The sequence below is a fragment of the Pipistrellus hanaki genome, assembly GCF_964339955.1.
Source record: "Pipistrellus hanaki genome assembly, chromosome: 2".
Classification (NCBI taxonomy): Eukaryota; Metazoa; Chordata; class Mammalia; order Chiroptera; family Vespertilionidae; genus Pipistrellus; species Pipistrellus hanaki.
Window position 1 is genome coordinate 194,080,979 of NC_140504.1, and position 17,366 is coordinate 194,098,344.

A 17,366-nucleotide genomic window follows, 5' to 3' on the forward strand; every position below is an offset into this window, starting at 1 on the left:
AACCAGCCGAACGCCCCTGGCCAGCGAGCATCAGGGGGCGGTGGGAAGCAGGTGTCCACACATTGGCCACGCAGCCACATAAGTGCGGTCTTGAGAGTGGAAGGACCAAGCTGTCTCCACTCTGCCCTAAGATTCTGTAGGAAAATGTTAGGGCTCAAAGTTCCAAGAAGCCAACAGGAAACCTACAAAGATTGTTTAAACGCTGGTGAGAAACAGTGCCCACTGCTTCTCACAATACATGTCCCCTTTGAGTTTACCCAAGTAAAACCAAAATTCCACTCAAACACTGTCACCCGCCTTGACAGGAACAGGAGAGGAGGGATTTCCAGAGAAAACCTCCCAATGTGGAGAGAATGGGGCAGGGGAGGGCTGGAGGTAAAGGCCCATGGAGCACACGCCTGTAGATGTTCTTCCCTCTCAAACCGAGGTCACCTATGGGTTAGCTCTGCCTAAAGAAAATGGTAACACGGTTTGATGGACTGGTCAAATGGGGTCAGGTAAATTAATTTCCCCAAATGTGGTTTGGGGCTCAATGGCAAACGTTCCATCTACTGTGCTCCAAATTATGCAAATTATGCACAGCTGAAGGGACCCGCCCCCTTCTTCCTGCCTTGCGAGGCCGCTTGTGTAAGAGAGGGTTAAACCAACGCCTTCTCCCCTTTATCAGAACCGAGTCAGTTTGCTCTGGGTTCTGGAAGGGCGATTTTCCGCTATCTAGATCAGACACTATTAGTTAATTGGAGATGCTGGAGGCAGCCCCCGGCTTAGTCTGGGGCGGAGGTGCCCTGGCCAGAAAGAACAGCGGGGCTGCATTTGCAGCCTTTCTGCTCTGAACAGGTCATGATTTGGTTTTAGCGCTAATTCTACAGGAAGCAAGTCAGGTTTGGTTTTTGTCCCCCAAGAGGGTAGGGGGCTGTTGATTTTATTTTGGCCTCTTCTGTGAAAGTGTAAGCTCTACCTATACACATAAAAATACCTGTAACACTTTAACAGCTAACATTTGATATATGCAGAAATGGTCGTATCATGACAATAATACTGGACTTAAAAAAATAAACATTTCGGTTTGGTCTCTCTCTTCCCTGTGGAACTCACTTATATTGGTCAGGGGAGAGAGAGGGGCCCAGGGATGTAAAATGACCGGCCAGCCTCTCCCAAGTGACCAGTCGGTCCAGAGGCACTGGCTGCTTCTCCCCAGGGCTGCGGCCCACACCGAGCCTCCCCACCTGGGCTGCCTTCGTGTGTCCTCTTGTACCCGCCACTTCATACCCACATGGCAAATACCTCCTTGGACTTCAAGGTTCCTTCCTCTGTTAGGCCTCCTTTGCCCTGAGTAGGGAGGTCTGCCCCACCGAACCATAGACTTCTGACCTAGGGCCTGGGACACTTTCTCCCTGAAGCCTTAGTTATAGGACCTTCTCCCGAGCTAGACAGAGATCCTGGGGAGGGAGAGGGAGATCTGACTTACTCTCTCTGCTGCCCCGCACGGAGCACAGAGCCTGGCACCTTTAACTGTCCCCATGCTGATGTGGCCTTACTGTGTAGATACATAAGCAGAGGAGTATGAGGTTATGGTTCCTGCACACAGGTCTATGCTCAGACAGCTCTCGTGTGGCCTGGAACCCCGTTAAATCACCGCTAAGTGTGTGGGGTGGGAAGAGCATTTCTGGGTCTCAGCCCACACCCTGGCTCATAAGGGCGGAAGAGCCTCAACCAAAGAGCTACAACAGAGGCTGCTGCAGGCAAGCACTGAACTGTGCCTCTGATTCTCTGCAGCCCCTTGGAACGCAGCCTCACACGGTGAATTCCTATGAACATGACATCGCACAGGGTCCAAGAGGGAAGCCCACTCGACAGGCTCTGACCCAGACGACCCAGGTTCCTATCCTGCTCTTCGTAGCCTTGGCAAGCTGCTCAATTCCTCTGGGCCTCCGTGTCCTTGTATACGAAGTGGGACTACACTTCACAGGGTTACTGTGAGGACTAAGCAGGCTGGCGCACGTGAGTCTAGAATAGTACCTGGCCACGGGGAAGCCGTCAGGGAACACTAGCTAGGAGCATCTTTAAAGATGCCACTCGCTACCAGGTCAAATGCAAACGCCCTTCAGCGTGCAGTCCTGTTTCTATACAGCAGAACTGAGGAATAAAGCTAAGAAGGGCAATGAACATCGTCAACACTTCAAGCGCGTGTACACAAACATATTTCACAAGGCCAACCTGATTCCTCCGCTGTAACTACTTCACCGAGTGCAGTGAAGAAGCCTCCTACTCTGCTTGGACAACAGACTGTGTGAGACAAAAGGCAAGGAAATACAAAATTAACATTGTGGTCACTCCTTATCAGGACGCAGACAAAGCGAGCTAGCCAACAGGCCGGAATGAAGGAAGCAGGTTGTTGGCTTGATTGGAATTTCCTAGGATTGCTACCATGTAGCACGAGATTAACCCAAATGTTTCTTTGCACGCAGCTAAGTTTATGCGAAATGTATCAGAAACGATATCGTTAGGGCTCCGGGTTTGTGTGTGAACAAAACTGCTTTCAAGAAATGTAGAAATGTAACATTGCGAGGCTGATTAAGAAAATGCCACAGATTTGAAGCTCCCTGGATCTATAAATATGTTCATTCAGCGCTGGTTGGGGTGGGGTGGGGTGGGAAATCTTCGGGCTAAATAAACAAAGGAGCAGGTAAACCAAACACAGGGGACCTTGTTTCTGAAGTGGGCGTGATTGTCAGATGAATTATATGCCACCACCACGCAGCGTTTTCAAGATGGTGCGTGCTCATGACACCCCCACCTCAGCAGCTAAAACTGAAGAGCATCATGGCGCATTATATTAACTTACCTCATCCTCCCAGAAGCACCCTCCCACACAGCTGGCAAGTGGATTTTCCAAGCGAAAGGGGAAAACCTTGAACACACCACAAGCAGACACTCATTGCCCAGATGCGTCAAAGTGGGGAAAGAGGACAAAAGTCAAGCAGCTGACCTCGTATTTCAAGAACAGGATGTCTCCCGGGAAAATGTGGCAAAATATGTCTTTGATGATAAATGTAACTCCACAAAACGAGCAGCTAAAAGCAATATAAGCACCGGGCAGAATGAACGACAACTTAAGGTTAGAAATAACCAAATGTCAGACGCGTCCATTTGTTTTCTTCTCTTCGGAGGGATGGAGAGAGGAATAAAGAATGTGCTGGAAATTTGGGGCATGTGCTCCAACCCCCCACCCTCCCACTTCCACTTCTTTCTCCCTCTATTCCTCTTTGTAAAAGGCCTTTAATTAGCTCACATCCTCTCCTGACCGGGGCTCCCTAATCCATTCTGACACAGCCTGTTGGCCGGGCAGTGGGGACTGAGCGCAGGCCCTATTAGCTGGCTCCCAGCGGACCCGCTGCTCTTATCTCTGCAGATGCCTGATGAGTTTGGTATCTTCCCTCCCAGGCCTCCTGGGAAGCCGCCCCAGCAGGTGCCCATTGGCAATAGTTTTGTGTTACAGGCCTGAATGAATGATCCCCGCAGGAGCTGCAGACTGTTTTCACAGACTCAGAAGGCAGTCAAAAGTCCACCGCGTGAACTTGAAATGACCCCAGCTGCAGAGTCACTGGCGGGTTCACCGGGAGGGCAGGCACGCTTTATTAAACAACTAATACTCTTCACAGATAACTTTCCGAAAAAGCAAAAGTGTTAACTCTTTGCGATCTCGCTCTGACAAGTGGAGGGGCTCCGCTGTGTGACTGACTGTTTGAACCCAGGTGAGGATTCTGGCCCGGAGGGGGGTCGGGCCAGGCACCATTTGGTCTGCTGCTTTGTTGAAGTGTTCCAGATGAAAGAAAAAAGGCAAAAAGGTGAAGGTTTCAGGCACCTATTCCAGTGAGGACAGAGACAGCCCGAAGCCAGGCCATGCCCAGCGCCATGCTGGAAGCCGTGACGTACAGAGGCCCTGGCCCACTCGCCCCTTTGCCCGCACGCCACTGGGCCACGCAGGAGAAGAGGGTGACCAGGCCAGGAAAAACTTCCACCGCCAGCAGGGCCGGCGTGGAAATCGTTTTGCTCATGGCAGCCAGAGGCAGCACAGTTAATTCCTTTTGAAGGACGATTCAGAAAAGGCACAAGTTCAGATCAAAGTGTTTATAATCAAGTTCTTTCCAGCTTGCTGGACAGAGGGTAATGGAACATACCCAGATTTGCAGTGTTCACTGAGGGGTGGCCAGTGGCCTCTTCTTCCCTCGATTAAAATCAGTAAAAGGTCCACTTTTTCCTTTTCTTTCTCTCTCAACTCAGACTGTAGAAGGAACCCAGTGACAATAATCATAATTGATAATCATAGAAGCATTAAGAAGACATTTAAAAAATTCAGTTTAACCAACGAAGTTACATTCTTTTTGGCATCAACCAAGGACTGTGTCTATCAAAATTTTACCTCTACCCCATCTCACCAATTGCCCTCCAAATCTGATTTTGGAGGGCCTCCCCACTTATTTGGGGGAGATCCTGTCTTGTTTTCAGATGGGGTGCCCTTGCCTGGGTTTATTCGTGCAGGGGTTTCTGCTGAAGGACGATGACATGTTTCAGAGGAGACACACTCCCTCCCCATCCAGGGGAGCCACCCTCACACAAAACACAGCTTCCGCTCCCCGAGGGCTTGGGGTAAAATCACCCGCGTGGACACGACCTAGTACCCGGTCCTCAGGAGCTCAGTCTCGTGTAAAGACCCGGATAAACAGATAAATCCGCATAAAGGATGCTGAGAGGAGGCACACTAACCGCGTCAGGGCTGTGGCCACGACTTTCTTCTCCCTCACCCCGAAAAGGACAAGCAGCAGGTACCCACAACTGCTGCCTCTACTTCAAAGCCAACAGCAGGCCCGTAGCCAGAGGCCTGAGTTCTTGTGCTGGCCCTGAGGCTAGTGAGCTGTGAGACCCTTCCTGGGTCTCCGTTTCTCCATCTGCAACCTGAGAGGGCGAAAAGCTGATCTCCGAGTTCCTTCCTAGATCTATGTCCCGAGTTTCCACTAAAGTGCCCGACGGTGCTGAGGGCCCAGACCCAAGGCGAGTGGCGGCCACGCGCGGCTGGAACGAGTGGGACGGGTGTTGGGGTTGGGACCGCCCTTGGGAAGAACTTGAGATGGGTTTCAATGGAAAGACAGATTAGAGAGTTAAGATACCATATTAAATGTTATTAAAACAAGGTCTCTCAAGTACTCTTTTTTTTTTTTTTTAAACAAAACTTCAGTAAGACACTGTTCACTATTGTGTTCTATCTTTTGCAGAAAAATAGTGGCAAATTCCTCCCTGTGTTTAATCTGAGATTTTCCTCTCTCCGCATAGCTCACTCAGAAAGAGACCTTGATGTGCCCTGCCAGCTGACTTGGAATGTGGCAGTCCTGCGAGCTGCCCTTGCTGCTGTGGCGGGACACAGATCCCACGCAGGCCTGGAGGCAGTGACAGCATCCGTCCCGCTGCCCCCGGCTTCATTTCTCAGGGACCGGGAGCCTGGAGGTCTGCAGGTCCCCTGAGGTCGTCCGGCCGACCTCTCACGCACCCCGCACACGGCCGGGACAGGGAGGCCCTCTCCAGAAGGAAGGCCTTTCCACAGCTGTCTGCCCCAGCAGGAAGCTCCTCCGAGAGGACGCTGTCTGGCAGGGAAAGCAGTGGGCTTAGCCGGAGGCCTGGGAGCCAGCCCCGACTGCAGGATTTTGGCAAAACTATTCGAACCCGTGGAACGGAATGTCCCACCACGAAACAGGAAGTGATGATCACACCTGCCCCGCTGGCCCCATGGGGACGCTACAAGGTAAAATAAATTTTATTTAATTCATAAGGGGACATGGGTGCTTTCTAGAGCAGCAGTGAGGTGGATGGGACAGCTGGGATAGAGAGGAGTCCGGGGCCTCGCCCTCGTCTTAATAAGTCAGTTACCTTTGCTGTGACTCAATTTCTCCTTCTGTCAAGAGAAACTAATAACACTTGCACTCCTTAATGCATAAGCTGGGGGGAATTAAGCAACAACAGGAGCATGCCACAGGGTTTTACATTTCTATAAAGCTCCAGGAGCTGTCAGTAGCTCTTCTTTCAGAACCGACTGGCATCCTCCTTGCCAATGTCCAAGTTACTGGTAAAAAAACAACCCGCTGGCCACAGCCTCCTGCTGGGAAACATCACAAAGGCCATAAAGCTGAGGCAATGGCTGCTTCTGGAAGTAAGTTCTTCTTAATTTTCATTTCAGTGAAAACACGGAAAGTCACTGCTTCCAAAACAATGTGTTCTTATATAAATGCAATAGCTTGCAGGAAATGTTTACTTAAATATCTTCCTCTAATAAAGCAAACAGGTATTTCCCACAAATATTATTTTAATTCATCAGATTAAAAGATGTGCCCTAGCTGGTTTGGTTCAGTGGATAAGAGCGTTGGCCTGTGGACTGAAGGGTCCCGGGTTCAAGTCTGGTCAAGGGCATGTACTTTGGTTGCAGGCTCCTCCCTGGCCGAGGCAACCAATCGATGAGTTTCTCTCACATCAGTATTTCTGTCTTTCCCTCTTTCTTCCTCTCTCTCTAAAAATCAATGGGAAAATATCCTTTGGTGAGGAGTTTTTTAAAAAGATGAATGAAAGGACTGGAGGAGGGTCAGTTTCCCAAGGCTTCCTATACCATAAGCAGAGCCTGGGCCCGATCCAATAACGCACCCCTGTCCTCATTCGATCCACATCAGTATCTTAGATCCGAGGGATGGGAGGGAGAGAGAAGAATCTAAAAGTCAACCACCTTTTCTCTCTGCATTGCTACACATACAGTGAAGTTTTGGATGTAATTCAGCTTATGTGTGGGAGGAGAGTCATGAACTTTTAAAAAGCATCTTGTTTATTTCACATAAAAGCCATAAAATAGCCAGACAATAAGGATACATCCAGCAGGTATTTCACTTATTCAACAACTATTTGTTGAATGTACAACATGTGAACATGATATACTGGATAAAGGAGAGTCCACAACCTGGATCACTTCAATTTTTCCTACAACAACTATTCATGGTTAGTCACGGGGGAAATTGGCAATAAAAATGGTGACAGATAAGATCTTTGCCTTCCAGGAGCTTCGAGTCTCCTGCGGGATGCGGGATGCAGATGAATAAACAGACGGCTGTGTGGAGCCTCTCAGCTCAAGGCCATCGCCGCCCTGAGGAACAGAATGGCGTGTTCCTCCTGGGCCCCACAGCTCCTTATCTCCGGGACTGGAAACCTCCACACGGATTCCAGCCCCCACCCTTGTTCTCTCTGTACCACACTACTGACAAGTACTTCTTGTCCGCCTGACCTGTTCCACCTCCCTCCAAAGAACAGCTAAGCCTTACTTCCCTAAGCCTCTGCCACAGGGCCTAGCACGTGAGCGACACTGTTAACGTTTGTTGAAGGGCTGTTTGAGACGTGCACGAAGGTTACTTTCCAAGGAAAAGTGCGGCCACTGCCTTAATGCAAGCACCAAGTGCCCTGGGGATTCAGCGTGGAGAGAGCCTCACAGGGCATCTGGGTTAGAGACCTTACCCATTGGAGCCCTGTGGCCAGAGATGGGGAGAAGGGCCATTCCAAGCACAGGTAAAATTATGAGCCAAAGAGCAAAGGTGCGAGAGAGCCGCATGGCTGGGGACACAGGAAGGGACCGGATGGGCGGCTTTCTGCCACTTTCTCTTCACCCTTTCCTTGGCTTCCCCAACGTGGCTCCTAGTGTTTGAGCTTATCCCAACCTCCTCATGTGCCCAACGAGGACATTTCCCCAGAGTGGCACGGGAGGACTTTCCCACGGGTATTTACAGAAAAGAAAAACAGAGATGCTGTCTTCCCATTTGCCTGGTTGAGGCTAGGGATTCCCAGATAATAAAGATGATCCAAAAAGCCTAGAAGACCAGTGGGAAATCGCAAGGTCCAGCACGAAGGAGTTAAATCTGGGGACGAACGGGAAGCTGTTTGAGCGGTGCCTGTAAATGGTGCTGTTTCCAGCTGCTTGTGTTCTGCCTCCAGAGCTGGGGGTTGGTGAGAACTACACCTGAGAGGCTGGGGAAGCATACGGCAGACTCCCAAACTCACTTTGATCTAAAGCTTCTGGATCCCACATTGACTCATGATTAAACTTCAGGTGAAGGTAACTGGGCATCCCAAGTCCCACTTTCTCCTCACCTATGAAATGGAGCTGACACCTCCTTCTCCCGGGTCCATGTGACAGTGAGGCGGATGGAAAGCTCCTGGTCCACCCCTGATACAGAGCAGCTGCTCCGTGAAGGATGCCAGGTCTGTCATCACAGCCCTTCCTGGCTCATAAGCATGTTTTCGACCAAGGAACCCCTTCTTTCTCCTAAGAAAACACTTAGATTCAGCTTTTCTTCAAAATGGAAAGAGACTTATACAGATAACTAGAGGCCCAGTGCATGAAATTTATGCATGGGGTGGGGGTCTCCTCAGCCCCGCCTGCACCCTCTCCAACCCAGGATCACTCAGGGGATGTCTGACTGCTGGTTTAGGCCTGATCCCCGGGATCGGCTTAAGTAGGCAGTCAGACATCCCTCTCACAATCCAGGACAGCTGGCACCTGGTTGCCCCCAACCATCCCTCCCCCTGCTGGCCTGGTTGCCCTGCACAGCCTGCTGTTCAGTTGTTTGGTCGTCCCTCACTAAACCCCCTGCTGGCCTAGTTGCCCCACGCAGCCGGCTGTTCAGTCGTTACTGTGACGGCGGCCCGGACAATTTGCATATCCCTTTATTATTAGTATAGATTATAGGGAAGGAAAAATAAAGGAAAATAGAAAGAACCTTCCAAACAGTGTTTTGACATTTCACTGCCAAAAGAGAGTTTGATTTGCCCTTCAGATGTTTATAAGAAGAGGTTATAGTTCACCTTGCCTTAAGGTGGTCAGTTTTTCAGGAAAGGCCAAGTACTGCTATGAGTAATATTAGTGCCTAAAAGGGATGCGGTGCCACACCCCTGGGGTAACCGGCCAACCTAAGAAAGCCTGAACTGATCTTCTCACCATGTTTTCACCAGGGTACAGAACCGCTACTCTTTGGGGGACACAGATATTTCCTGTCTTTTCAATTTAGCAACTGGACATACTTTCCCACCAAGGAGTGTGCAGTTTTGGAATATGAAGTGAATTCCTCTGAAGCAAGATGTTCGGTCTAAGATGACTCAAGGACCTGATTTTTAACCGAGCTATACTATTAGGAAGTGAAGAAAAGTTTTAATTTTTTCCCAGCTTTCCGTTTCAAAACTACAGCTTCGGTGGTGTGGGCCCTGCTCCTTGACTTCTGGCTGAGCTGTCTGATCAGGGCGGGAAGAAGGGAAAGCTAAGCCCGTCCACTGAGTCCTCAGAAGCGAGGCCGCTGCACAGGGTGGGCGGGGCAGCCTGGGAACTCTGGTCACGAATGTGGTTCTCATGCCACCACTCAGCTCCCACCCTCCCTTCCCCACCCAGCACACTCCCACTTCCCACAGAGAGTTGAGATATGACCAAGTTAGGATGGGTCACTGATGGGTCATTTGGCCTCTAAAACTTGCCTCTAACCTAAAGGAGCTCAGACCAAAGGAATCATTTTAGTACTCAAGGTTATCAGAGGAAAATAAAACAGAAATTCTGTTGCCAAGAATTTGAGTCATTTCTCCAGATACGACAACGCGAAGGCACCTCCTCCTGGCTGGAAAAAGAAATCCCTTGGGTGACTTATTTAAGATCAAAGTCTTTTTGAAAAGAGAAAACTCTACATTCTCTAAGGGATAGATTACTGTCTGAAGTGAATTTCATTTAACACGAAGTTTTGTGCCAACTTAAATACACTAAAAACCCCAATGCTTATAAGAAGGCATTCACCTATTACTCGCTTATAGGTACATGGAAAAGCTATTATGGGGATAATCAGCTCAACTATAAAATCGAGCAGTCATACATAATGACAAAAACAGATACAAGTCATAAATTGCCTTTTTCCCCCCGCAGAATCCATGCAGGCAGCCGCTCAGTGCATTCTTTTGTGCAAAAGATAAACTTTTGCCTTGACGAAACAGGGCTTTTAGTCTTGTTTGAGCCTATAAATACACTCCCTACAAGATAAACATAAGCAAATGCTGTTTCTTAAGCAAAAGGCAGATGGACCCCTTGGCCCTCAAGAAGGTCACAGTACACACGCCAGGAGGTTGGCCCATGGCAGGGCTGGCCGAGACCCTCAGGGGCAGGGGCAGGGGCCGGAAGTCAGTTCCCACTGATGCCGCTACTCCCTGAAGGGAGGCAGCTCCCCGCATACTGTACCCCAAACAGAGACGAACACAATCGAGCAAAATAGTATCTGAAGTCCTAGCTGGGTTTCCCACTGAACTATCTGAACAGTCTCCATTTCTCCCTCCCTATTTCCCTTTTGCACTTAACCTGCTTGTACTTACTTCAGACAGTTTTCCCAAAAGCTACGAAAGTTCATTCTGAGACCAGGCAGGGCTTCGGTTGTTTGCTTTTTGTTTTTCTTATTGTTGTTTCTATGTTTTAATATAAAGAGACTTGTCTAGAACAAACAAAGCAGTTAGCAATGTGTATCTAAAGTGTAGCTAAAGCCCAGAATCAAGACTCCAGTGCAAAAGGTCAGGTCTTGGTTCTGCAGTGACCTGGCTGACCGTGGGCAGCTCACCTAAGCTCTCTGGCCTTAGTTTTTTCATTTACATAATGGGGCTCAGACCACCCCTCCTATCTGCCGGCCAGGTAATTTTGATGACCAAATGATGCCACACGAGTCAAACTATGCTTGCAATCACCAAGGTTCTAGGAAGAACCTATATGCCTGAAAGGAGATGGTGATGGTCAAGACAATCCAACATAAGAATGAGCACCATCACCATTTCTTGACGCAAACGATATGGCAGCAGTCACCTTGCCAGCTAACAAAGCTTCTGGTGGAAGTTAGCAGTAATTAATTTTTTATATTCCCTATAATGCGTGGAAGAAAGCCTTATATAAACAGAGGAAATACATTATATAGGGGGGAAAGGCCTTTATTATAGAATTAGCTAGGCTTGGTTTCAAATCCATCTTGCCATTTCTAATTGTATGATCTTGACAAAATTATTTAATTTCTCCAAGTCTCATCTTCCTTGTCTGAAGACATTAGCACACATATTACACCCAATGAATGGGTGTAACGGATTTACCACAAGAGCTGACAAACAAGTATTCAATAAATATTTAGAACTTAGTACGTGTTCCATAGTGAAGGGTGTTCAACCCTGTTCTCTCATCTTTTTCCTACTAATGCTGTTGATAACAAAAAATATTAGGTCTCTATCCAGTTCATAACTAACAAAACTTACTAAAAACAATAAAACAATGAATTACATAGAATAAAATATATTAAGTATAAACCAACAGAAAGCTCACATTGCCTTGACAAAAATTTAGATCTGCAGAATTTGAGCTGGGAAATTTGGGCTCATTAGAAATAAATGCCATAAAGCAAAAGAGAGAAATGAACCTACCATGCCTGCCCATACCACTAAAAAGTTATCAGTAACATGAACATGCAGTAAATAATGAACCATGAATTCTATTTTCCATGAACAACAACTGACTTGGATGAAAATGATTTCAGTTAAAAATAGGGAAAATTATGAAAATATTTGCATTCATAAGCACAGAGTCAAAACATAGCTGGGATCAAAAAAGTACCCAGGATCAAAAGCATCCTATATGGCCTTGATAATGACACAAAGAGAAAATGGGAAGCAGCACAGAACAGAGCAGAGGTCCCGTGATGATCAAAAGTGCTTCTCTCCTTTGCTGGAAGAAATTAAGTCTGCTGCTGGCTTTCTTCCCTTCGGAACCAGGTGACAGCTGGAGAGAGCAAACCCTGCGTTTCCACAGGGGCAGCAGAGAGAATGGGATCATTTGCTCTATTGTTAACATCTGAGGTTTTCCCAGTTTGAAAAGAACTTGTATTTTTTTTTTTTTAGAACTATGTAATTTTCCTGCAAGTATAAGAAAGTATTACACAATAATTACAGACAGAAGGAGAATTGGAGTCTATATAAGAGAGGGAATTTGTCCAATGGGCGTCTCCCCAGTTGTCTGGCTTTGCAGGTAGTCACATGACACTCAACTAGGAAAATTCATGCTGCAGAAAGGAGCCGTTTCTCTGACAGGGTCTCAGGGTTTGAAATGCTGGGCTTTTATTAAGTAAGTCATAGGCCATGAAGGGATTTCAGGAGTGGCGGGTTTGCCATGGCCTTAGGAATGGAGTCAGATCTTTGAGGTTCTACTCAAAGGGTTGGAATCATTTTTCCAAGATCCAGGCAAGTGAGTTGTGGGCCAGAGGCCCCTAGCATGATGGCTAATTCCAGGGTCCTATCTTCTTAGAACCAGAATCCTGAACCTGATTTCTGAGGGTTGGGGAATGAAAGGAAAAAAGATAAGAGAAATAAAGGGCACAGATTATTTTCTAGCTGTATTTCCTTGAGGCTAATACTAAATAAATTAAGTAACTGTTTATGCAATGAGGACTTCATTATGTGAGACCTGAAATTAAGCAACTGGACTGTAAAATTAAAAATCTGCTGTGACGCCGAAACCGGTTTGGCTCAGTGGATAGAGCGTCAGCCTGTGAACTGAAAGGTCCTGGGTTCAATTCCAGTCAAGGGCATGTACCTTGGTTGCGGGCACATCCCCGGGGGGGGGGGGGGGGGGGGGGAGGGGCGGGGGGGGGGAGGTTGTGTGTGTGTGCAAGAGGCAGATGTTCCTAACTCTCTCTCTCTTCCTCTCTGTAAAAAAATCAATAAAAAAAAACACAACATCTATCCAAGATAACTAAGACCTGCAGGCCTATTGCCTTCTTAAGTGGCAGAATGGATTCGCTCTTAACTTCTCACTAGATTTTCACCTACTTCATCTCTTTTGCTCCTCTGGTCAGAGGGTCAGGGGAAATGACCATCACCTTTTCATAGGTTAAAAAATAGCTTTCAAGATTAACAGAGAAAAGGATTCTTTAAAGGGGGGGGGAGGAATATCTGGCCTACAAGGCCCACAAACAAAATCATTTGGCCTGGCCCTGCCAAGGCATTAGGAGTTAATGAAATGTTTGACCAAATATAGCAGGCTAATTTTTGTTGATAATTTTGTATGGCCCGAGAATGATGTTATAAATATCCAAATGGCCCTTGGCAGAAAAAAAGTTCCCCACCCTTGATTTAAAGGGAGGAATGGGACTGGAACTCATCAGCTCTAAGCTCCCCTTAACACACAGCCCTATGTCTACAAGAAAGACAATTTTTGGGAAGGCATGAACCTCTCTGAGAATCTAATAAAAACCTTAAGTCCCTGATCAGGAAAACACACACACACACACACACACACACACACACACACACACAATTAATTTCAAGAGGTTTTATGAGTTTCTGTACTTCACTCAAATCCCACGGAAGCAAAGTCAGAGCCCTCTAGTCTTCGCAGCCCTGAGGGGCTGGCTGGCTGCTGGGGCTCTGTGAAGGGCAGTCCCGTGTTCTCTGACCCCTTTCTTTCTTTCTTTCTTTCTTTCTTTCTTTCTTTCTTTCTTTCTTTCTTTCTTTTTATATAAAATATAAATTAAATGCACTGTGGCTTTCTGAGAGGCCTTTTTCAACCTTGACTAGAAATGCACCTTATTGGCTTTCTGCGAGAATAAAAGGAATGTCATAAAACCCAGGACCTTTCATCAGCTCTAAGCTCCCCTTAACACACAGCCCTATGTCTACAAGAAAGACAATTTTTGGGTCCTGGGTTCTTTCTTTTATATAAAAAGAAAGAAAGAAATTTAATTTATATTTTATATAAAAATATATTTTATTGATTTCTTACAGAGAGGAAGAGAGAAGGATAGAGAGTTAGAAACATTGATGAGAGAGAAACATTGATCAGCTGCCTCTTATACACCCCCTACTGGGAATGTGCATGCAACCAAGGTACCTGCCCTTGACCGGAATCGAACCTGGGACCTTTCAGTCCTCAGGCTCTATCCACTGAGCCAAACTGGTTTCGGCTGACCCCTTTCTTTAATCACGGCAACCTAGGCACTCTTTAAAGGAATACTTCCCACAGGCCAACAGTTGATTATTGTGGTCATTTGCACTTCCTTAAACTCCTCTTTTATACACAGAAAAGCAAACACAACATTCCCCCAAAGCAACATTAAAAGTCTGAGTTCAACCCACAGCACTACAGGAAAATGGAGATCTTTAGCCACTCTACGTACATGCAGAATCACCGATTACTTGAATTGGTATTTAGTCAATGGACTTGACTTTTGGAGCTATCATTTCTGATATGAAGTAGTAACTTTAAGTCTCTTTGCTTTCTTATCTTAGAGATATATGGACTAATTTTTATAACATATGCAGTGTTCTTAGTATCAAGATAAATTACACAGCAATTCCTCTGAGTAGCAGCCTGTGGCGCCAATACTGACTAGCTTACTAAAGGCGAGAGAACTACATGCGGAAGGACCCACCCACCGGGGAAGCCAGCTTCCCATTCAAGAGCCTTGGGGCCTGGAAGGCAGTACTTTATGCAAACCCACCAACAATACAAAGCATGAAATCCAATAAAATGCATGACCATTGACACCAGGCCCTGGGACAGGTTTGGGAGAGAAGATCGGGTAAGGAGTATTGTGCCCTCTCTTTCTGCTTAAGTTATATTCTCATGCTGACTCTTAAGCTTCAAAAAATTGCCAGGGGAAACGAGAACCAGAAAACCAACGAGACTGCCATAAACGAGAGAGAATAGAGAGAGGGCCGACCTTCTTCCTCGGATGCAGCGGAGGAACTCTGGGAAAGCCCATAGGGCTGACCTACGGAGAGTCTCCAGCTTCTTCCCTCACACCCAAAGGTTAACCCTGGAGGGCTCCTGAGGCCACACTGGCCCGGATGGAGCCTGAGCCTCCGCTCTCTGTGCCTGAGGCCTCCTCCTCTGTAGGCGGTAACGTACTGGCTTTCATTTCACGGGTATTAATAGTTTCCTGGTGGCTACAGGCTGAACGTTTTACATTCAAATCGAAGCCCATTTCTCCTGCTCAGTCTATATTTTTTATGACATTATATCTCCTTTTATTCTCGCAGAAAGCCAATAAGGTGCATTTCTAGTCAAGGTTGAAAAAGGCCTCTCAGAAAGCCACAGTGCATTTATTTTTCAAATGAAAGCAAAGCCCAGGGATACAAAGAAATTTTAAGACCAAGGAGACTTGCTGTGCTGATTAGAATTTAATGAAATTAAATGAAATCTTTAAACTGGCACTTACAGCTAAACATTCGCACGCACCTGTCCGCACCGAGCGGGTGGGAGTGTGCGCCACGACGGAGCAGGCCTGTGCTGCCGGCAGGGGAAGGTCCAAGGGCAGTGCAAGAGACGGGTCAAGGCTGGAATGTGTGCTCATTCGACTCTGAACCCGAGTATGTTCCCAAACACGATTACAAAATCTCTTCCTCCCGTCCTCTAAAAGCCAGAGGGTTGCCTATTTTGAACCACAAATTAAACTATACACTTTGGGGCTGGTTTAATAGAACTACAGGATTGAAAAAACTGATCAGCTCTAGAAAAGAGTTTGGAAAACAGGAATACATTCCCAGCTTCCACACATTACCAAGATGGCTGGGCAAGATAGGGATGCCACCAACTCCACTTCCTTACCTGCCCTTCAGGATAAATTCCTATGTGGGGCCATCAGCGTCTCCCCTGGGAGCGCCACTCTTACACCTAGTGGCCAAGGGCGCCCAGGGTTTCCCGACAACAAATGCTCTACAGCAGTGTTTCCCAACCTTCTCTCATGATGAGAATCACCTGGTGGAGTTGTTAAAACACAGATTCCTGAATCCCAACTAAGAAGTGCTAAACTAGAATTTTTGGGAACATATAGGTAAAATTGTATACTTAACTAGTGCTCTAAGACAGATGTTATATACAGAGCACTAAGTTAGGTATGCAATTTTACCTATATGTTCTCAAAAATTCTAGTTTAGCACTTCTTAGTTGGGATTCAGGAATCTGTGTTTTAACAACTCCACCAGGTGATTCTCATCATGGGAGAAGGTTGGGAAACACTGCTCTACAGTAAATGAGCAAGGGCTCAGGAGCTCTCCAGCCTGCTCCCTCGTGAAAAGGTCAATCTCTACAAGTCTGTGCAGCTGACAGGAAGGGGAGGAGGACAGAGACCTTTAGTGCCTTTTGTCTATTGTCAAATGGCAGCCCCCTTTCAGCTGCCGGCACCTTTCTCAGCTTCACACGTGAAATCAGCCCCTGCCCAAAAGGAACTGCAACAGCATAATGTCCACCAAACAAGAGGCCAGTGAACGAAGAGCTGCCGGGACAGCCAGGCTTGGAGGACTGCCCCGCTGTCCTGCTGCTGAATGCAGACAACCCAAAGGATCGCCGTGTTCTAGAAGGCCGTATTTCAGTTTGGACTTCATCGTGTAAGGTGGGAGTGGGCACTGGGCAATTCTAGACAGGGAAATGGCACAATCAAATCCCACGTTTTCAAGCTCACTCTGGGGGCTCTGGAAGACGCAGTGAAGTCCAGCAGGAGGACTGCAATGGCCCAGGGAAGACACCAGAGTCTGGACGAAGGCAGTGGTGATGGGGAGGAGGAACAAGAGATATTTCAGGGGTTCGCGCAGTGGCCGGTGCCGGTTATCAGAGGTGAGGGGAAGACAGAGTACATGAAGCAAAGACCACGTATGCAACTTCTCACAACCTCGTACTGTCTGTGAAATGACTGGAATGCAGAGGACTCACAGGGCTGATGACGATGGAATATCACCTCTATTTCCTTACCTTGGCCGCAGAGTTAGATACTCCATGGGTAACGTTTCGGATAAGGCCCCCGACGTTTCCATACTTGATCAGTCCCGTGACCCCTTCAGAAACGTCATTCAAAAGCCCCATGGGATTGCCAAGGAAGTCCACCGAGCCCAGGATCCGCGCTGCCTGGCTGAGGAGTTCCTGTCACGTGGAGGAGGGAGACAAGAAGAAGATCAGCCCGTTTACACTGCAGACAGTGTCCCAGGCACAGAAGCTGACATCAGCCTAGTCCTCCACGCCCATCAACACCAACAGCCACCTTTCCATCCTCACCAACTACAAGCTCCTGCCCTTTCACAAGCTCCACCTGAACTTCTCTCAAATGCACACATCCCAGGGGGTGCCTCCAATAATCATACATTTTCTGTAAAAATATTCCTCAAAGCCATTCAGAAGAAGAAAAAAGGTATGAAGCAGGAAAGATTCTTTACACATAATTACATTAGTGTGCACTTGATATTCCCCTTCCCATTGTTCCCACAAATAGGGAACTAATCAGCAGCAGAGAGAATGTGAA

The 17,366-nt window shown here is 47.4% G+C and overlaps 1 protein-coding gene across 5 annotated transcripts in view; it reads right to left on the reverse strand.

Moving 5' to 3' along the window:
* VPS13D (vacuolar protein sorting 13 homolog D) overlaps window positions 1–17,366 on the reverse strand; it is a 219,300-nt gene that overhangs the window by 58,344 nt on the left and 143,590 nt on the right. For all 5 annotated transcript variants that reach the window (XR_014794224.1, XM_084875266.1, XM_084875265.1 and 2 more), the window contains one exon: window positions 16,823–16,990. Coding sequence is in view for 4 of the 5 variants with exons in the window: in XM_084875266.1 (XP_084731392.1) it covers window positions 16,823–16,990 (168 nt within the window). In the remaining variant the exon portion in view is untranslated. The remainder of the gene's footprint in view (window positions 1–16,822; window positions 16,991–17,366) is intronic.